This window comes from Mustela putorius, unplaced genomic scaffold (genome assembly GCF_011764305.1).
Source record: "Mustela putorius furo isolate JIRA1106 unplaced genomic scaffold, ASM1176430v1.1 tig00000281_pilon_pilon_pilon, whole genome shotgun sequence".
In the NCBI taxonomy this organism is placed as follows: domain Eukaryota; kingdom Metazoa; phylum Chordata; class Mammalia; order Carnivora; family Mustelidae; genus Mustela; species Mustela putorius.
Window position 1 is genome coordinate 3,131,487 of NW_025421343.1, and position 22,146 is coordinate 3,153,632.

The 22,146-nt window shown below is 48.5% G+C and overlaps 1 protein-coding gene across 3 annotated transcripts in view; it reads right to left on the reverse strand.

Moving 5' to 3' along the window:
- The window catches only part of SFXN5 (sideroflexin 5), a 113,344-nt gene that overhangs the window by 46,900 nt on the left and 44,298 nt on the right, over positions 1–22,146 (reverse strand). For all 3 annotated transcript variants that reach the window (XM_045079007.1, XM_045079005.1, XM_045079006.1), the window contains exons 7-9: positions 6,485–6,538; positions 5,642–5,698; positions 4,175–4,240 (exon numbers count right to left, since the gene is read on the reverse strand). In XM_045079007.1, the coding sequence (XP_044934942.1) occupies positions 4,175–4,240; positions 5,642–5,698; positions 6,485–6,538 (177 nt within the window). The remainder of the gene's footprint in view (positions 1–4,174; positions 4,241–5,641; positions 5,699–6,484; positions 6,539–22,146) is intronic.

The window sequence follows — 22,146 nt, forward strand, 5'->3', positions numbered from 1 at the left end:
AACCAAGTATGAAGTTGGAAAGAGGGTCTAACCCCATTACACCTGAAGAGCCTCTCAAAATTTTTCTTCCAGTCCCTGCTGTTCCCAGGGTACCCGGGGGCAGACTTAACTGCCAGGAGGCATGGTAACAGTTCCTCTAAACTAGAAGCCAAGAACACGGTTTGACTTTTCCCTCCTCCTCAGGCCACAGTGGGAGCAGGAAGAAAAAGGGGTCTTTGTATTAGCCAAATAGTATTTGACTAAATCTGTGTTCGAATCCTAGTTCTGTCACTGGTCCACCTCTATGCTTCAGTTTCCTTGTCTGTGAAATCAGGAGAGAACTTAAGTGGTGCCGCACATGAAGGCCCTCCAAAAATGTTAGCCATTAGGATTCTTGTGATTATTTGCTACTTTAATACTGGGACTTGGAGCTGCCGGTGGCCGATGGGAACTGGGAGGGGGAGGGGTTCAGCCCAGGGAGCCGCCCTCGAACACCTCCTTGGACTCCAGTATCTAGTAAAGGTTAACAGACAATTACCGTATCCTATACAGAAAGGATCCCTCAGGGCCTAGACCCTTGGGGAATGGAGACCAGGAATGTCCCAACAGGGAAAGACCTCAGCCACCCACAGACCTGGCTGCAGGTGAGGGGTCTGAGGACCAGGCGTGAAGCCTCTCTCACACTTTGGCTCTACCAACCCCTCCTGACTTTAGCAAGTAGGACTTCAGCCCCGAGCTTTCCTCTCCAGCCACAGGTCCATTCTCATCCAGGACCTGGTTGTCCATGAGGGAGGTCATCTGCTGGGCCTGCCACCCTACCACAACTTCTCCTCCAACCCACTCTGCCTACACCCTCTGCGACACCCCAGCTCCCTGAGTTGAGGCAGGGCAGCTGACGTGGCACCTCAACTCCCATGTGGGCCCTGCTCCTCCCCAGTTCCCCATCACCTCATCCCCATCCCTTGTCCCATGGTGGCTACACTCATCTCCCCAGCACTCCGGAATCCGTCATGTTCTCTTGTGTGCCTCTCCACGTGCTGTGCCCTCCACCTGGACCCCCCTCCCAACCTTGCCCTGGCTCTCTCTGCTCTATCCTGGAAGAGTTGGCCCCATGTGACTGAGGGGCCCCTTCCCTAGTTCCCACCACACCCAAAGGTCGCCTTCATCATAATTCTGGTTCTACCACAGAGAATCCTCAGCTTCTCCTCTCCACATCTTGAAGGACACACCAATCTGTGCACCACCCTCGCCCAGGACCTCCCAAATGCCTGAAGGGACAAACACACCCCTGAAGAGAGGGAGTGGGTCTCAAGCTCGTGTAGCCAGCGCCTGGGGAAGCTGACCACAGAAGGGCTCAACATGAATCCCCAAACTCAAATACACTGACGACTGACAGAGGCTTCCTTTGTTAAAAGACAGCAAACTGTTAGATTTCAAAAATAACTTAAGACAAAATTTCTTTTTTATTCTCGAGCAAGAAGCCAGACATTGCCAAATCTATTTAGAGAGTTCACCAAAAGGCTGCTACCCCTGCACTGGGGTCCCGCAGCCACCGTGAGACTTTATTCAGGAGGTCTTGCATACTGGGGGTCCTTGGTTCTGGGGATGGCTGGCCAAGGTCAGGGCGCTGGCTCTTCTGAGGAAGACGAAAGGTCCGGGGAGGAGGCTGGCCTCTCGGGCCTGGCCTCCACTCCGGCTTGTCCCCAGTCCCTGGGATTTGCCCTCAGCCTGTCAGCCCCCCCCATCCATACCGCCTGCTTGTAGGGACTCGTTTTAATTAATGCCAGAGCTGGGCCAACCACTGGGGCCGTGACACTTGTTTGCAGGTCATCGCCTTCTAACGGGTTCTCCCTGGGAGGGGATTTGTCACTAATTGAAGCAGAGATCGGTTAATGAGGCCGCGGGCCCAGGGTTCCAGAGAACAAGGGAAAGGAAAATAAAATAAAGCCTCTTTCTTTGGAGGTTTTGTGATTTACACACACAAAAGAAAAGCAAGCAAGCTGCAGATTTTCCAAGTCAGAAACTCCCGCTCCATCTGCCGGAGTTAGACCCTCACTGTGTGAAGACGTCAGGCAGAGGGACGCCACCACCGCTGAGACCGGGGATCTAGGCAGAGAGGGGCCTCCTGAGCCCGGCAATCAATCAGCAACCTAATTAACAAGTATTTATGGAGCAGTGCTGGCGCTCCCTCTGTGGGGGAGAAGACACAGGGCCTGTCCCCGCTTAACTTGTAATCCAGTGGCAAGATGACAGGACGGGACACAAGGAGTGTGTGGGAAGGACGGAAGTTTCTAGGACTTGGGGGTGGGGGGACAGTTTGGGTTGGCATGGTCAGGAAAAGCCTCTGAGCACTCTGCAGCTAGGCAGGGAGTTGGAAGGAGGGTGTCCCCGGCATAGGCACAGTCCCTGAGGGCACAATCCCCTGTGTGAGGTTCCTAGTCCTTGACGGTAGGACCCTGGCTCTGAGAGCCTGGAGGGTTTCCAGTCCCCAGCAACTGCAGCTTCCACATCAGAGCCCCCACCCCACAATCTGGGCTGGTCTGATAGGGATGGAATGACCACAGGCCCCTTGCATGGGACAGTGAGGAGTGGGGATGCAAACAGCCTGGAGCGCCATGCCTGCAGGAGGAGGCCGTCCCACCAGGACAGTGACACCATCACTGAAACTCTTCCTGGGCTGCTCAGTATTATCCCTGACGGGGTTTCCTGCCCTCCGCTCCGCCCCACCTCACCCTTCACCTCAAAGAAGGAAATGGGATTTTCAAGCTGCTGAACTAGGTAGGGCCAACAGCTCCTCTTGTTGTAAAAAGCAAGGAGGAGGCAACCGAGTCCCTTTCCTTCTTCTCACAAGAGCCCTGACCTTTGCCAATCACCCCCCAGAATCGGGGACGGCCAATTTGTATAACCCCAAATGATGTCTCGGCTGGGTTGAGGACCAGCAGGGTAGGGTTTGTGGTCTCTGGGCAAGCCATGCGAATAGATTCGGCAGTGTCTGCCTTTTTGCTGGGTCTAAGACAAGGATTCGGGGAGGGAGCTCAAATCTTGAGCATGAAACAGGGATCACTCCCCCACAGGGCATTTGGAGAGAAGGTGGTCTGCCTGGGAGCAGAGTAAATGAAGCCACCCCAAGACAATCCCAAATCCCCACTTTCCCAGAACAGTGAAAGCAATGACGGCGTATGGTACAACGGGTGAGTACACAGCTGTGAACAAGTATTATATTTAATGACAAGGCAAAGATGAGGAAAGTGGGATCTACAAAAAAGAGGATTACATGTGAGCTCCTTCATTACATGTGAATTTTTCTATTTGCATTTTCTAAGTGTTTTCTTACTAACTGCATGTGTTTATTGTATGATGAATGGAATGACAAAGTTGTGAAGTGAATTTTACCCTCCGGAGTCCACTCTGGAGAGCCCCCAGTCAGGATGAGAGAGGACAGATGGAGGTGTGAGGGTGGGTTCAAGAGTGGGATGAGTGTAGCCAAGGTCCTGAGAACTTGAGCTTCCACTCTGGCTCTGGCCCAGGCCCCTCACTGTGTCATCTGCGCTCAGCCCTCCTCTGGGATCCAGCCTTACACTCACATAGTCGGTTTACAAACCTAGTCTACTTCCGAGCTGCTCCCGTCCTGTGGGATTCAAACGAACCTATCGGCCCTGTCTTGAAGAGCTCATAGGCCTCCAAGGGGAAGTGGACATGTGGCCACTTGACCCAGGCCACCGAGAGGGGACAGCAGTGCCCTGGGAACTCAGGCAGAAAGCAAAGGGGAGCCAGCCTGTGGCCCAGCCCTGCAACTGTTCCTGAGCAACTCTCTTCCTCCATCAGCCATGTCACTGAGAGAGAAGAGCAGCTCCCCTGAGGAGGGTGCTGGGTAAACACGGACCCCTCTAGCAACAGACCCCCTGCCCTCAGCTTGGAGCATGCGGCCCTTTGTACCACTCGTGGGCACCGCCTCACCTCCCCACCTGCTCTCCAAAATCTGCAGCACTCTCTCTATTCAAGTTCATGTCTCTCTGTTAAAGTGTCACCAGAATCTTCTCTGCCTAGAAAGCCTGCCCTGGTGGCTCACCCACAGAACTCTCTGTCTCCCACACCCTCGCCTGGCCCTGACCTCAGACAGGTGTGGCCGGAGCTGCTGGGGAGAGGGGGCACCCACAGCACAGCAGGACAGAGAAGTGGGGACAGAGTTACTCACAGCGATGGAGACGGCACTAATGACAGCTCCCAGGTAGCCCTGGATGAACTTGGACGCAGGAGAAGGCTGGAAGGCAGAGAGAGATTTCCAGGCTCACTGGGTGCCCAAAGCAGCCATACCCCACCCTTGCCAAGAGCCCTAGCCAGCAAGAGACGTCCCTGCCCACCAGCAGGTGAGTGGGCAAAGGTCCCTCTGGAAGCCAAAGGGACCCGGGCCTCCCTCTGCATAGCTCCAGACATGGAAATGCAGGGGGGCAATGTCCCGGGAGAGTCCGAAGGGCCCACGGCACTTTCGCCCTGTTCTCAAGAGCTCCCTGGCAAGCCCTGCTGGCTGGAGGGAGAAAATGGCAAGGGCCAAAATGGGACATCCACAGCTGAGCCCAGCAGGGCCAGCGGAGGAACGAATGCTGGACGTGGGCTGCTGGCACCCGGAAGCCCGCCGAGGCGGAAATGGCTGGCTACACCTGGCTGGCTCTTCCGCGCATGGTCAACCCAGGTGGCAGACCAGGTGGCCGTGCCAACAGATGATGGTTGCTCAACATTTCCACAGAAAAATGCAACCCGAGTTGCCCCAGATCACATTAAAAAGGAGCTACAGAATTTGCCTTTAGCAGCGCTCTGACTGCAATTTGGGGGATGTTTGGTTTAAGGTAGACGGGAGCCATCCAAGCAGAGCTCTACACATGGGGATCACACAGGCCAGATGCGGGTTGAAGGTTTAGATGAGGGAGGGGGCGTCCTCAGAGTTTCAGGCCTAGAAGTTCCAACCACCCAGGCCAGCCCCTAGCTCTCCCCTGCTCTGCCCTAGGGTTAGAGAATGCCCACACCTTCCCCTCCCCAAACTGAGCGCCCCCAGTAGTACCTGGACTCCTCTTCTCCTCTCCCTGCCTTGGTACAGAAGTGCAAGACAGACAGCCTTGCTGGGGAAGAAGGAGCACAGCTCCTTCCTAGACAAGGGAAGGGTGACAGGGCCTCCAGCGAGAGCTTGTCCCAGGAGCACAGGGGACTTGCGGGGAGGAGGGCCTGGTCTCCTCAAACCCCTGACCCCTCCAGAGCAGCCCTTCCGCTCTACAGCCAACCGTCTGGGGGCACCAAGGCAGCTTCCAGGCGAGCTTGGAGGAAGCTTCAGGGAATTCAGTCCCCATGTGGCTGATGCCATCCTAATCCAAGATCTGGGGGATAAGAGCTGCCCAAGGAAGATGCTGAAGCCAACAGAGCTCCTCCCTCTCACCGCCTCCACTCTATTCCCATTTTATGGGCCTTCCTCACTTCATGTGAACAGCCCCTCCCCGGTGGGGCCCTTCGAGAAGGGTTGGCAGTTTAAATCAGGTGCTTAGAAGAGCACAAGTCTTAACAGAGAGGAACAACCCTCCCCCCACCCCGCCGATGGTGGCAGGCCACACTGTAGGGAGGAGGGTCTCCCCACCCTGCTCCCTGCCACTGGGTGCGGGTGGTCTGCGGCGCTCACCTTGGTGGCATTGCGGTTTGCATAGTTGACACAAGCATTATGGCTCTGGTTCAGCCACTGAAAGGGAACGGGGGAGAGGAGACGTCAGGGAAGGGGTGGAAGCCGGGCCTGGACCCCGGGTGGCCACAGCCTCCAGAAAGACACGGGATGCTGTCTCCAGCTCACGGCTGGTTCTGTCTACAGTTCCGACCATTCCCACCTGCCCAGCAGCATGGAAACCCCGGGAAACCCCTCAGTTCCTGGCAAACAAGGATAGGGGTCCTGCCCCTGCGGGCAGTTCTTCCCAACCCAGAGACCGTCCCCTCTCCCAGAATCACCGTGTTCACTGCCCCACATGGCCTCACTGCCTTTGACACATCACCCTTATTGTATTACTTCTTGGGCAGAAAGTGGACATTTAGCCCCGGGAATTACCGACAGCCCCGAACCTCTTTCAAAAATTCGCCAGCCCAGTGTCTTGTACCAAATACTCTCCACCTTGGGGTTGGTGGTGGATTTACCCTCCCTGAAGATTTAGGGAGGCTTATATCAAAATGAGGCTGAGGGCCTTGAGCTCACAGGCCTCGGGACAAACAGCCAAGGAGCAGGGGGCAGCCACAAAGAAGCCCTCATCCCCTTGTGCAAAAATTAGAGTCAAGGAAGGTGGCCTAGGCGTGGGCTACTGGGACCTGCTCAGCCGAATCTGAGTTCCGGGCTTCCCCCAGGGGCCACTGAGTCAGGGAGGGGTGGGAGGTGGGGTGACTTTCCCCGAGGGGCCTTGAGGGGAGACACTGGGACCAGGGAGTTCTAAAGAGCACTTGGTGGGTCCTTCCTTCAGAAGCCCTCTTGGCCAGGGACCGTTACCTGCCAGAAGACAGTGGATGCCAGCGTCTGGTTGGGCAAGAGAAGACCCACTACCTGCGAGAGAAAAGAGGAGGAGAGCCTGGATAAAGCCAAAGAAACACCCTATGCATTTGCCAAGAAAAATGACACAGCCACAAAGCAAAGTAAACCGGATCTGTGCAAACTGAGATGGACGAGGGATACACGTAGACCGCTGACGGCGGCAGGAGGGTGCGCGAAGCACGGGGACTGGGTTGAGGAACTATATCACAGCACAATCCCACTTTGGTAAAGAAAAGAAGTCACATTGTCATATACACAAACATAGGCATATCCGTATCTCCATGTGAAAATCCATAGCCCAGCATGTAGAAGTCTCTGGCGGTTGGGTGACAGTTTCTCACAGTCTTCTAGAATATTCCTATATTCTTTTAAACACTGGACATGTATTGTTTCCATAATTGGGGGCAGAGGGGCAATAAAAACAAAGAAGCAAACCAAAGGAACACCTTTACTTCCACTCAGCTAACCTTGCTCTTTCATACCCTCGCCACCCCCATAGGATTTCTGTGAGGATTAAAATATGATGATAGGGGTGTCTGGGGGGAGCTCAGTCAGTGAAGTGTCTGCCTGTGGCGCAGGTCATGACCCCAGGGGTCCTGCAATGGAGCTCCTGCAGCTTGGGGGGAGTCTGTTTCTCCCTCTGCCTCTCGCCCAGCTCATGCTCTCTCTCAAATAAATAAATGAAACTTCCAAAAAAGTAAAATATGATGATAAAAATCATTTTTGTAAAAGATGTTATTTATGTATTTGTGAGAGAGAGAGAGAGCACAAGCAGGGGCAAGCAGCAGGCAGAGGGAGAAGCAGGCTCCCCACTGAGCAGGGGCCCCAATGTGGGGCTCGATCCCAGGACCCTGAGATCATGAGGATCCTGAGATCATGTGAGCTGAAGGCAGATGCTTACTCGGCAGAGCCATCCAGGCACCCCAGATAAAAATCATTTTGAGTACCGGTAGCTAGGTGTGGATTCATTATTCCCAGAGCCCAAATGTCACTTAAGAGCTAGACTTGCTGATTCCATTTTTTTGGTTTACATCAAGATGAATTGTCTCATCTTGACAACTGGCCAAACTTTGGCCTTCAGGGATTCACATGTCCCTCTCGAGTTTACCTTTTGAGTGCTTGTGTGCAAAATAACGTCTACCAAGTACCACTGCATATGGGAAAAATGTGCACAACCATCACATATTGACTTATTTATTATTCCTGTAGATAAAATGGCTCTTTGGCAAGGATTTCTGTAAGGAGCAAGTATAAACATTCAATACTATGCAGTAAATCAAATTCTAGACATCCTCAGCAGCATTTGTAAATCATGTTTTAAACATTAAAATGTTTTAAGACAGCAAACACACACACACATTTATATTTATTGGCCCATATCAGTTTGAATAAAATTATATAATGTAAAGCCACTCCCTAGCTCCAATGAGGAATTACGAGATTTCTCTCCCCAAAAGGAGATCCCAGTTTGATTTTTCTCTGTGGCAACAGCTTAGGGCACTGGAGTAAGAACCAGGAGAGCTTGGAGCCCAGCCTTGGCCCCGTCCCAGTGTGGTCTCCAGCTAACAGTGTCTCCGGCCAAAGACAGACCCCTTTCAGACTCTAGCTTTCTTACCTATACAGTGAAGGGGTTGGGCTTGGAGGTCCTACCTTGGTGTAAAATTCTATTCTCGGGTTCCAAGCAGCAGGTATGAAGTCAATTGAGATCGCACCACTGCCTGTAAAGGGAATCCCTCCTCACCCAGCCCGGCAGAGAAGTATCGCTGGGGACCCAGGACCTCCTACCAGTCAGGCTCCAGCCACCAGGAGCCAGACCACAGAGAGGAAGCTGAGCCTGGAGAGGCCTGAAATTGGGAGCCAACCATGGGATCCAGAGAGTGTGTGCATATGTGGATGTCTGTGTACACTTGTGCCTATCTGACCACCTCTTAAAGCCTGAAGAGATGAAAGCTGTTCTTCCCTGCTGGGAACTCAGCCATTCATTGCCCTGACCTGGTCTAGAGCACGTGTGTATTATGGACCACGCTGTCTTCTCCTTCTTGATCCCCCTTACATCCCCTGCCCTGAGCTTGGACCATCAGGAATGTCATAAGATACAGCCTCTTGGGACAACCATAGTTCAGGACACTCACTGCTCCTTACATGGCAGAGAGTCCCTTTTATGAATTCCCCTGGGGGACACTTTTCTAATCTTGGGGTCAGAAATGTATACTTCTGAGCATCTGGTTTGCATCTATCTTGTAGACATTGAGCATTTAACCGTGTCTCTCTTTGTACCAACTGTCAAGGACCTCAGGCCAGATCTCCATGGCTCACATCTGTCCAGGGCACAGGCCCTCACTGCATGCATTTTATGCCCAAATGTCACTCCTAGCTTCTTCCCTTTCCTAAACTCTTTCATTTTTGTCTTCACTTGTATTTTCTGTGGCAGGCTTTTTTTTTTTTTTTTTTTTTTTTTTTTTTTAATGTGACATCAAGTCTTTTCCAGAACAAACCACAGCCCTAAACTAAATAGAAATAATAGTCAGGCTATGTCACACACACACACACACACACACACACACACACACACCCCTTGTAATCTGTGAGCTCTTCTTGTTGGCCAAACCTGGCCAGCCTCCTGTCCCAAAACCCTGCTCTAACCATGCTGGACACCTCTGACCTCTTATGTGTTCTTAAAGAGATTGACTGACTGACTTATTGATTGATTTTGCTAAGCATTTCCCCTATGTCACTTACCAGGATCCTTATCAGAACTCTGGGACTCAGACAAAAGAGAGATTAGGTTCTGTATTTTACAAATGGGGAAACTGAGGCTTAGAGAAATTCAGTGATTTGCCTAAAGCTTTACAGCAAGCTAGAGAAAGTCAGAAAGATCTCCTGATTCCTGGCTTGAGGGCTCCAACTCTCTGATCTGAGGGCTCCCTTTTCCAGCTCATTCACTGGAGCACAAAGGAAGAGTCACACTCCATGCCCATTTCCAGGCATCTTCTAGGCACCAGGTTCCATGGTGCTCTCAATGGAGAATACAGAAAGAGAGGAATATACGGCACTTAACCACAAAGACCAAACGAGAGAATGGATGAGAATATCCTTTATAACACCTGGCCATGAAAATGACCAGACGGTTGAATCAGGTACTTAGGTATGTCAAGTGGATAAATGCAAACATCCCAACCAGAGCTCAGGAAGGAGAGATCAGTGTGCTCTGGCTGCTGAAGGAGGTGGTGGGACGGAGCGGAGGCGTGCACGCGTGTGTGTGTGTGTGTGCGCGCGTGTGCGTGGGGGGCGGCGAGAGTGCACGCTCACGGGAGCAGGAACAGCCAAGAGACTGGTCTCCTTAAAGGAGGAGGTTTGGAGAATCAGCAGACCTGGGAGGGTGAGGTTAGAGGCAGCGGAAAGTCTTGCTGCATTGGGCCCCCAAACAGGGCCCAGGGGAACCATCCGAGGCTGAGGCGAGGGGAACAGGGATCCCACTTTGCAGGTCCTACAGTCAGGCTGCCGGGGCCAGGAGCACATGGGTGCCAGCCCCGTTCCCTATTAGGCAACACGCAGCACCATCTGCACAGTCCCAGGAGCAAGAGCAGATATTTTATAACTTCCTTTTTTCTTTTTAAGTCGAAATTAAAAATAAATGTTCCTTCAGTTCTCAGATGTATATCTCTGGTGCAACCTGCCCACATTCCCGCACGCTGCCCTTTCCAGAACATGGCAGGGGAAAGGAGGAAAGAGATGGATAGAGAGAGGGAGCCAGTCCACCCGGCTTCAATGCCAGTGGGTTGCACCTCTTCCAAGAGGGAAACGCTTCAGGCGTGGCCGCGCAGACGGGTGGAGAGCGCCCAGAAAGCGGCTGGTACCAGGGAGAGTGGAAGGAGAGCCAACAGCCAGAATTTCCAGCCCAGCCTCCACCCGATCTTGCTGCAGGACCTTGGCCAAATCGCACATCCTATCTGTGCTCCCATTTATAGTTCGTAACACGGCTGGGGTCCCCTCCGCAGCTCCCGCCCCCTGGCAGCTGTCCTCTTCACACATCTGTCCGCTTTTGCTGCCTCCCTTTCCTCAAGTGGCCGGCCATGGGCCCTGGGGATTAACGCGCAGGCTCTGGTCACAGGAAGAGCTAGACTCAGATCCTGGTTCTAGGATTTACCAGCCACGTGACCGCACACAAGTTACTTGAGCTCTTTATGCCTCCATTTTTTCCCCCCATCTGTTAAATGGCAACCGCCCTGGTACTTATCTGGATGACCATGGGGGGAGGCAGGCACGGGAGGAATTTGGTCCAGTGTCTGCGTGCAGCAAGTACTCGTTAAGTATAAAGTGGAAGGCATCGTTCTTCTCCTCCTCTCTCACTCTTTTCTAGTTTTTGCCGGTCTCTCTTTTGTCTGACCTCCACGATCCGCGTTACATAATTGAGCATCATCTTGCCCCCATCATGTCTCCAACACAAGCCTCATCCCTCCAAGGATGGGGATCTCCTGAAGGTAGAATCAGGGCTTTTCTCTCCGATGTCCCCCAAAGTACTCAGCACCAAGCTGGGCCCACACTTGGTTGTACGTCCTAGAAGAATATTGCTAATTCATTATTAAGAACATTAAATCTTGGGGGCGCCTGGGTGGCTCAGTCAGTTAAGCATCTGACCCCTGATTTCGGCTCGGGTCATGATCTCAGGATGGTGGGATTGAGCTCCACATTGGGCTCCATGCTTGTGAGCAATTTGCTTCTCCCTCTCCTTCTACTCCTCCTCCCCCCACCTCTAACATAAATAAATACAGGGCGCCTGGGTGGCTCAGTGGGTTAAAGCCTCTGCCTTCAGCTCAGGTCATGATCCCAGGGTCCTGGGATCGAGCCCCACTTCGGGCTCTCTGCTCAGCAGGGAGCCTGCTTCCCCCTCTCTCTCTGCCTGCCTCTCTGCCTCCTTGTGATCTCTATCTGTCAAATAAATAAATAAAGTCTTTAAAAAAATACAATCTTAAAAAATAAGTAACATGAATTATTGGTCAGGGAAAACATCTGGGATGGGCTGTGACCATGACCACCACCACCAATTTCTTCCTTACTCCTTTTATTAAAGTCTGAATTGCACAGCGGTGTGGGCCTTTGGAGAGAGGGGCAGATTGAGTTTTTGGTCCCGATTCTTCACTCCTCCCTGCATTCATACCCGTGCCATGGGAAGAACGTATTTCCATGCTCTGGACCAGGGGCAAGTGGGAGGAGGTAGTGGCGCACCGGCCCAGAGCTCAGGCTGCAGAGGCCACTTGTGTTTCTGTTGGTCGTCTTGGGCGTCTAACATGGCCACAAGGAGACACACCCTGACTACTGTCCTGGTCTGAGGAGGGTAAAAGGCATGGGAAGCAAGGCACAGCCCATGGTGGATGACTCCCAGTTGACCCCAGGCCTGTAATGAGAAGCAGGACTGCCTCTGTCAAGCATGGTGTAGACCAGCTGAACCCCAGTAATTGCAGACCCGCTAAGAATAAATGCTTACGGTCGCCACAGAAATTCTGTTGGTATTTGCTACCCAGCACGGTCGTAGCAAAAGCTGTTTAATACAGGAGTTGCTATATATGAAGAGTGAATGTGCGTGCTTTGTGGTCCAAAATTCTGTACTGTAACTAGTGCTCTTGAACTACGTCTTCACTAGTGATGTTGGTTCCTGAGCAGCCTAGCTTATCATTCCACCTGGTGACCAATCGCCCAACTCTGGGGCTGCCCCGGCCAGTCCAGGAAGAAGGGTGCTTTGGGCCTGAGCCTCATCACAGGACAGAATCCAGAATGGGCCAATGGCACCCATATAGCAAATGGCCCACAAGAAAAATCACATCTTCACTTCAGGACTCCTCCTTCAGAGGATTCTAACCTCTGCAGAGAGCTAAGGTCTCACTCGGAGAGACGGGCACCACCAGGTACCCTGAGCCACTTGGCCAGAGGTGGGCTGTGAACAGCAGAAGACAAAGACAGGGGAGCAGGGCCCCTGGTCACAATTCTGTGTCCTGTGATCCTGGGGCTCAGAAAGAGAGAACTGAGCAGCTCCCACTTCCTTGGCAGCCACCCATGCAACACTGACTCAAGGAATAGCAGAACGATGTTTTAAAAGTACAGAAGACCCAGGGAGGAAACTGTGTGTGTCAAAACAATCAGGTGGTGAAACCCACGTCAGGGGATGAGTACAGCACCGGGTCCAGCAACTGTCCCTGTCTGCCCCACCCCATCTCTACCTGCCTAATCCCTCCTCATTCTCTAGGTTTCAGCTTAGCTGTCACTTCCTCCAGGAAGCCCTCCCTGGCCCTTGAGGTGAGTGAGGTCCCCTGTCATACGCTCCCCCAGCACCCTGCCTGCCGTCTTTGCAGTGTTCATTTCAATAGTAAGAATCTGTTTAAAGTCTTTCTCAAGAGCTTCCAGAACCTTCAGAAGGGGTGCGAACATCAGCGTTCACTTATCACGTACCTGGGAGTCCTCACTGGTAAAGCGACGGGCCCCTGGCATCAGACCCATTTCCTCCATCCTGACTCACTCAATTTGAAAAGGCTCCTCTTCATTTTTCAAAGACCTGCCACGGGCCCCAGTACTCAACAATGTGCCTGTTTTTTCCTTCTACTTTGTCTCCATCTTCTGATTTATGTGGCTAACGATCTGAAAAGTAACACTTCAGTGCATGAGGGGGTGATATTTAAAGGATCCCAGCCAGTCAAAGAGAATATCTTTGGTCAAAGGAATGTTTGTCCCTGACCGGTTGATTCTAGCTTAACCGAGCAACACCTCTTGTGGGGTATAAACCAGGCCCAACTGACTGGTGGCAGGTTACAATGGAGGTAGGCCAGGAAGAAAATTGTGATTGGCATTTAAATGTGTGAAAAAGCAGAGTCTGGGATGAGGAGGGTTGGGAGACACCAGGAAGACTCTGGGACCCAGCCAAATCCTCACGCAAAGTGAACCCTCTGTGGTCTACCCTTCCCCCCTCCGGTGACGAAGTGACCTACACCAGCGCCTTCTGAGGTTTCTAAGTCCACGCACACAGCGGCTGTGTTCAAACCCACGGGGTTCAGCGCATAGAATCCCAGCTCTGAAGGTCCCAAGATAGGGATCTGGTTTGGAAGCGACGCAAGGGTCCTCGACTCACTGACTGGGTGCTCCGGTATGCCCTTCTCAGTCTCCCGGCTGGAGAGGAGGGATGGGGGCCTTGAGCTCTGAGACTTCCAGAATGACAGGGGGAAGGGAGAGGAGGACAGTGGAGTCACGGGAGGCTCGGAGCAGAGGAGGCAGGCACGGAGAGCCCCCGGGAGGAGCTCAAGCCCACAAGAGAAACCTAGCTCCTGGCACGTGAGATATTCTAGAAGTCAAGGGTGCAGGGTACACTGGTGGAGAAGTGCAGGGAGGAGAGAGCGGGGACCGCCACAGCAGCCCTGCCTCCCCCCAGCCTCGCGTGCATGGAAGGGACAGTGCTGCGCACCACTTAGTGGAAACCTGGGAACAGAACTGCCCGACATAAGCAACAACAGTTGGCGGGGTTCTTTGGGGAAGGTACCCGAAGAAGAGGTGCCATGAACCGACCGCACTAGCCTCGGGAAGAGCCTTGGTGCACTGGCTTAGCCACCATGCTTGTGTATAAATTGGGATCTCTTTGCCACACACCGAAGGGGGAAAAGTTCCCATCTTCAAATGTTAAGCTTAAAATAAGACACTACATGGGTGCCAGTGGATCTGTGAAATCTGCTGACTAAACTGGCACCAGCCTCTGGGAGAAAACCAGCTCGCTTCTCCTGAGCTCCAGAGAGTGAGTGGGGTGGGGGTGGGGGGGCTCTCAGGCAAGGCGGGAACCACACGGGGGTCGAGCCCGGGATGCTCACCTAGGCAGGAAGCGTGGATGTTGTTTCCAGAAGCATGTCAGCTGAGGCATCTGCCAGCCTTAACCACCCCTCCCCTTCATCACTCAGGGACCCAGTTCCTAGCACATTCGCCAGCACCCCATTTCTATTTTGGTAAGCACTTGAGTGGCTTCTGCGTGTATATGTTTCTTACGTACTCTGTCACACCAGGGGCTTCCCTAAGGTGTGGACTGGAACCTTCACTCCCCTTCAGACCAGGCATTTGCTAAGATGTTCAATGCTGCCAGGTGCTGGCAGTTGGGGGAGGGGTGGTTCAGGGTTGCTGAAGTGGCCAGTGGGAGCGGGCTCTGGTAGAAGGGCTGGAACAGCCACAGTGAACCTTCCATACAAGGCCAGGCGGTGGTCTGGGAAGGAAAGGGACCAAGAGCTCTAGGATTGCTGATCTGCATCGAAGGGCCAAGATAGAAGGCTGTGGATTCTCCTCATCCAATGACCCTTCTCAGGACCTGGTCTCTGGGCCAGCTATTCTGAATCCTGGAATATGAATATTTGGGACTAGGAAGTGGGGCTAGGTGAGCACTGTCGTTTTGCCTCCGGCAGCCACTGAAGCCTGCTGGGAGATGTCCTAGCTCATGCCGCCCATTCTCCTCCATCAAGTGTTCACACAGGAGCTCAGGGCCGGGGCACCCTATTCTCATACCCTACACATTCACTCACAGAAGGGACATTTGCTCTGGACTGGAAGAGGACTGGTCCTTGGAGGACATTCACAGCATCTGCTTCAGCAGTAAACCCCTGCGCACAAATGAGTGGACAGCACCTAAGTTCCCAGGATGCCTGCAAGGCTCTAGTGACCCGGAAATAACTGACTCGTCTTGGGCAGGAAGAAGAGAATAGAAAATGATGGGGTGCCATCAATCACACCTGGTGAGCCAGAGACAGTGCTGGTGTCCCTTGGGTTAGCTGATTCATCCTAGTTTAGGAGAGACATTGATTGCATAACTAAGGGGTCCATTTGGCCTCTTATGGGGAAATGAACCCCAAATTCAACTTCTCTGGTTTGGTAAAGAGACAATACTGCTAAGTGATGTATCTTTCTTTTTCAAGTGCTGATAGAATACTTATTGAAATTATTATGGCATAATTTTTTGCCTACGTATCAACCATTCTTCCCCTTTTACTTAGTAATGGAGTCCCTATACTATACTTACTATATTCATAGTATAGTATAGTATATATATAGTATATATATAGTTAGTATATATATAGTATAGTATAGTCCCTATAGTTGGGGGATTCTACATGAAAGGTAAACAGAACTTCTGTGTGAGACTTTGAAGAAGTCTCCTTAAAGGGAACTGACTCAGTTGGGAAGGACATCCTTTTACTCCTCCCATCTTTCTCCTCCCTGTATGTAGATGTGATGGCTGGAACTCTGACAACGTACTGGGTTATGAGGTGATTCTGATGATGGTAGCCAGCACTGAGAATGGTGTAGAAAAATGGAAGTCGGGGTTCCTGGTAGCATTATGCGAATCTGCCTGCCTCTAAACTTCTTTGATGTGTGAGAGTGATAAATTATTTTATTTAAGCCACTGGTATTTTAAACTTTTTAATTGCAGATGGTCCTAATCCCAGCAGATCTAATCGTATAATATGTTACAAAGAAAACCACAATACAACTCAAATGGCAGAATTGTAGAGGTCATAACAAAATACAATAAAGTAGAAAACAATGAGAAAAGAATACATGTTAAAAGGCCAATCACTTGTGATTTAAAAAGTGTTCTTCTGGGGGCGTCTAGGTAGCTCCGTCAGTTAAGCATCTGACTCTTGATTTTGGCTCAGGTCATGACCTCAGAGCCATGAGATCAAGCCCCATGTCAGGTTCTGTGCTCAGCAGGGAGTCTGCTTGAGATTCCCTCCCCCCCACTCCGCCCCCACCACTCTCGCTCACTCTCTAAATAAATAAAATCTTTTTAAAAAATAAAATAAAATGTGTTCTTCTGACTATCTAATTGATTAAAGAGGATTCAAATCTTTAATTCCAAACTCATTTAGAAAATAAAAACACAGATCACCATATATGACCACATATTAAATAAAGCCAGGTATTAGATTCAATCAGAAGCAAATTCACAGCCCTAAGCACTTTTTTAAAAAATATTTTATTTATTTATTTGACAGACAGAGATTACAAGTAGGTGGAGAGGCAGGCAGAGAGAGAGGAGGAAGCAGGCTCTTTGCTGAGCAGAGAACCCAATGCCGGGGCTCAATCCCAGGACACTGGGAATCATGACCTGAGCTGAAGGCAGAGGCTTTAACCCACTAAGCCACCCAGGCGCCCCGCTAAGCACTTTTATTAGAAAGAAAGACTGAGAATAAATAAAGCATTCAAGGTAAAAAGTAAAAAACAACAACAAACAAACCAAAACAACAACAACAAAAATCCCACAAACATACCAAAGAAAAGAGAAAAGGATATTACAAAAACAAAAGCAGAAATGAATCAATTAGGAAATGGAAACAGAAGAACTGATAAATACATCCAAGAGCTGGTTCCGGGACGCGACTCTCACAAATCTGCTTATTCTAATAAAGGAGACGGAGGTGAAAAGGGGGACAGGACTCAAAACCAATCCAAGGAAAGGTCATTATATATTTTTTACAGATTTTCTTTATTTATTTTACTTAATTTTACAAAGATTTTATTTATTTATCAGAGAGAGAGAGAGAGCACAAGCAGGGGGAGTGGCAGGCAGAAGAAGAAGCAGGCTCTCTGCTGCTCAAGGAGCCCAATGTGGGGCTTGATCCCAGGACCCTGGGATCATGACCTGAGCAGAAAGCAGATGATTACACCACTGAGCCACCCAGGCATCCCTTATTTATTTATTTCAGAAAGAGAGAGAGCATGGAGGGGGAGAGAGAGAATCCCAAGCAGATTCTGAACTGAGCTTGGAGCCCAATGTGGGGCTCAATCTCGGGACACTCAAATAATGATCTGAGCTGAAATGAAGGGTCAGACGCTCAACGGACCGAGCCACGCAGGCACCCCTGGGAAGAACATTATATTTAAAAACATCAACATTAGAACTTTCTACAACAAAGACACCAAAGAGTGAAGAGGAAATAGCAGGGAGAAGAGATTTACAATGTGTATATTTCAAAGGATTATTATCCAAATATATAAAGAACTCTTACAAATCAATTAGGAAAATACAACTAATGGAAGAATGGACAGGATGTGAACAGGTAATTGACAGAAGAGGAAGTATAAATGGTAAATAAATAGATGAAAAGCAGCATAATCTTTTTGGTATTCGGGGAAATAAAAATTAAAACCATAGTGAGATGCTACCTTTCTCCCATGGGTTGGCATACTGAAAAGTCTAAAAATATGAATACCAATGTTACGTAAAATAGCTATCAAAAATGTAAACGGCACAGCCATTTACACAGCAAATTCACTTTCTAGAATGGGTCTCTGAGCAGTCTTCATACTTGTGCAAAAAGAAGTTCGCAAGGATTTTTCACAACACTGTTATTTCTAATAGCAAATAATCAGAAACAACCAAAATCCATCACTGGGGAGAGAATACTACTCAGCAGGAAGAAACGAAGGAATGAAGCAGATCTTTATGTAGGCAAACTGCTAAGTGTAATAAGGTAATTCTAGATAAATAGGCATACTATTGTATTTTTAATGGAAAAAAAAATACAAAACAAAAGAGAATGTTTAAATATATGTGAATGCCTAGAAAAAAGCCTAAAAGTTCACACCAAAGTTCTAACAGAGGTTACTTCTGGGAGCAGATTTGGGGTTGAGCCTTGTCAGGGGAATTTCTATGTTTTTTTTGGTATTGTTTGAATTCTAGAGCTGAGAGAACATATTCATGTATTACTTGTATAACTTTTAAAATATTCTTTAAAAAAGTCTTGGTGGTATTTTTGAATTCTAAAGAACATATTCATGTATTACTTGTATAATTTTATAAAATATACAGAGGAGATTTTTTTAAATCCTGAGGATATTTCTGAATTCCAAAGATAAAGAGGAAAAATACCAAAAGATCCCAAGGGGAGTGGGGGAGGTTTACCTACAAAGGAAAAGAGAATCAGGCCAACTATTGTTCATGTATGAGAGAGAAAAATAAGACATTTCCAGATATGCAAGGACTCAAAAAGTATATTGCCCACACACTCTGAATATTATTCAAAGAAGTGCTCCAGCCAAACATAGAATACACACACACACACACACACACACACTGAGCCCAAATAATTGTGAAGTTTCATACAGGTGTTAATTAAGCAAGGATTCAAAAATCTGATGAAATTTCAAATTATTTCCAAAATCTTGGCAGGTGTGTATGGGTAAAATGGTAGAGGGTGCAGTAAAACAGTATGTTAAAAGTCTCTTCCTGGGGCACCTGGGTGGTTCAGTCGTTTAAGCTTCTCATGGGTTATGGGATTGCACCTCGAGAAGCACTCTGCACCCAGAGGGAAGTCGGCTTGAAGATTCTCTCCCTCTATGCCTCCCCCAACTCACATGCACACACTCTCTCCTTCTCAAATAAGTAAACGAATCTTTTAGAAGTCTCTTCGTATGTGGGGAGGGTTGAGAAGGTCATATTTATTATTCAATTATTGATTTTGATAGGGTAAATGTAATGGAACCAGTACGTAAAATACTATAGATCAATAGTAATTACAGAGAAGTCAGATGTTTCCCCTTTCAAACCACTTAAGAAACCAAAGGACCACTGAAAAGATCACTCCAGAACAAATCGGGAAAAGAAGTGAAAACGATAGCAAAGCTTAGTAAACCAACCAAACACTCGAAGGCTGGGATAAGTGGTCACGATAACCAGGGGCAGAACAAATATGAATGTGTTCCATTTATTATTAAAATTAAAGACCAGGGGTGCCTGGGTGGCTCCGTCGTGAAGCATCTGCCTTCAGCTCAGGTCATGATCCCAGGTCCCGGGATGGAGCCCCACATCAGGCTCCCGGCTCAGCGGGAAGCCTTCTTCCCCCTCTCCCACCTCCCTTGCTTGTGTTCCCTCTCTTGCTGTGTCTCTCTGTCAAATAAATACATAAAATCTTTTTTAAAAAAATTGAAAGACCATATTTCTCACACTAGGGCAAAGAAGTAAAATTCAGCGATAGTTTGTCAGAAGACATAGAATACAAAACGACACAGAAATCAAACGTCACTCATATAAAGGTGTAGGCAATGATTTACAAGGTGAATAAACAAAACAGGAACGGAAACATTGATATCAGATGAAGTAGAATTCAAGACAATATTCACTGAAACGGGGATCTTTGTGCATGCGTGAGTGAGGCAGACTGAGAGATGCTACCATTCGTCACCACGCGACACTATCACAACACCACTGACTACATTCCCTGCACTGTGACTTTCACTCCCAGGACTCAATCATTCGGTAACTGGAAGCCTGTATCTCCCACTCCCCTTCACCCATTTTGCCCATTCCCCCACCCCCTTCCTCTGGCTAATAATCAGTTTGTTCTCTATATTTATAGGTCTGCTTCTGCTGTTTGGCTATTCATTTGTTTTGTTTTTTTAGATTCCACATATAAGTGACATCATATGATGTTTGTCTTTCTCTGTCTGACTTACTTCACTTTGCATAATACTTTCTAAAGGTCCCTTTATGTTGTCACAAATGGCAAGATCTCATCCTTTTTATGGCTGAGTAATGTTCCATGATGTGTTCCATGGCATATTTTCCATACACACACACACACACACACACACACACACACATAAATATATATTCCATGGCATGTATGTATGTGTGTGTGTGTGTGTGTATGTACATACACCACATCTTCCTTACCCATTCTTCTATGGACGGACACTTGAATTGCTTCTGTATCTTGGCTATTATAAATAATGCTACAATAAACATAGGACTACATGTATCTTTTTGAATTAGTGTTTTCATTTTCTTTAGGTTAACAGAATTACTGGATTATACGGTACTTCTATTTTTAACTTTTTGAGGAACCTCCACACTGTCTTCTGCAGTAGCTGTACCAGTCTACATTACCACCAACAGTGCATGAGGGGTCCTCTTTCTCCACATCCTCGCCAACACTTGCTATTTCATCTTTTTGATTCTAGCTATTCTGACAGGTGTGAGGTGATATCTCACTGTGGTTTTGATCTGCATTTCCCTGAGGATGAGTGATGTCGAGCATCCTTTCATGTGTCTGTTGGCCATCTGCATGTCTTCTTTAGAAAAATGTCTATTCAGGTCCTCTGGCCATGTTCTAAATGGATTATTTGGTTTCTGGTGTTGAGTCATGTAAGTATTTTATATATTTTGGATATTAATACCTTATTGGATGTATCATTTGCAAATATCTTCTCCCATCTGGTAGGCTGCCTTTTAATTTTGTTGATTTTCTTTGTTGTGCAGAAACTTCTTATTTTGATGTAGTCCCAATAGTTTATTTTTGCTTTTGTTTCCCTTGTCTCAGGAGACAAACCTTGAGAAATGTTGCTCCGATACGTTATAGTTTTAAGTGCAATTGTAAATGCTTTTTTAAAAAAATATATCATGTTCTAAATGTTTTCTATAGGTTCATGGGCCTCCCAAAATTTTTTTATACTGGTCTAACATCCAGATATCTTTTAAAAATAGTAGATCTTTTTTTTTTAAGATTTTATTTATTTATTTGACAGAGAAAGAGAGAGAGATCATAAGTAGGCAGAGAGGCAGGCAGAGAGAGAGGGGGAAGCAGGCTCCCTGCCGAGCAGAAGGTCTGATGCAATGCGGGGCTCCATCTCAGGACCCTGGGATCATGACCTGAGCCGAAGTCAGAGTTAGCTTAACACACTGAGCCACCTAGGAGCCCCTAAAATAGTAGTTCTGGTCTCTAGTAGTCCTTAGTCTCCCAGGAAAATGTTGGAAATAGGTATTCTTATGCTGTTCCAGACATTAAGAATTTACCTTTATCTGTTTTATCTTTAAGGACGGTGCTTGCTTTGGGATTGAGATTTTATTTTTTTGATAAACCTCTATGAGTTAACAAAGTTCCCTTCTGAATCTAACCCACTCTTTTAAAAAAAAGTCATAAATGGAGTTATGTTTTATCTTAACAAATGATTTTTCTAAATCTACCAGGATTATCACATTTCTTCTTCCATTTCCATTAATTTGACGAACTATACTAATACATTCTCTAATATTACCATTCATGGTAAAAATTATTTGATGGTGATGGGGCGCCTGGGTGGCTCAGTGGGTTAAAAATTATTTGGTGATGAACATGTTTTAATGCATTGCTGGATTCGACTTGTTATTTCACTTAGACTCCTAGATGCAATTTCATAAGTGATATTAGCCTATAATTTTTCTTTCTTCAATTTACTTCTTTGGTATTTGTCTCAAAGTGCCTCATAGATGAATTGGGAGACATTTCTTCTTTTTCTTTCTTTCTTTTTTTTTAAGATTTTATTTCTTTATTTGAGAGAGAGAGAGAAACAGAGGGAACATAAGCAGGGCAGAGGGAGAGGGAGAAGCAGGCTCCCCGCTGAGAGCCCATGTGGGGAGCCCATGCGGGGCTCAATCCCAGGTTCCTGGGATCATGACCTAAGCGGAAGACAGAGCGAGACACAGGGAGAGAGAATGAACCCAAGCAGGGGGAGTGGGAGAGAGAGAAGCAGGCTTCCCGCCGAGCAGGGAGCACCATGCAGGACTCATCCCAGGAGACTGGGATCATGACCTGAGCTGAAGGCAGACGTTTCACGAATTAGCCACC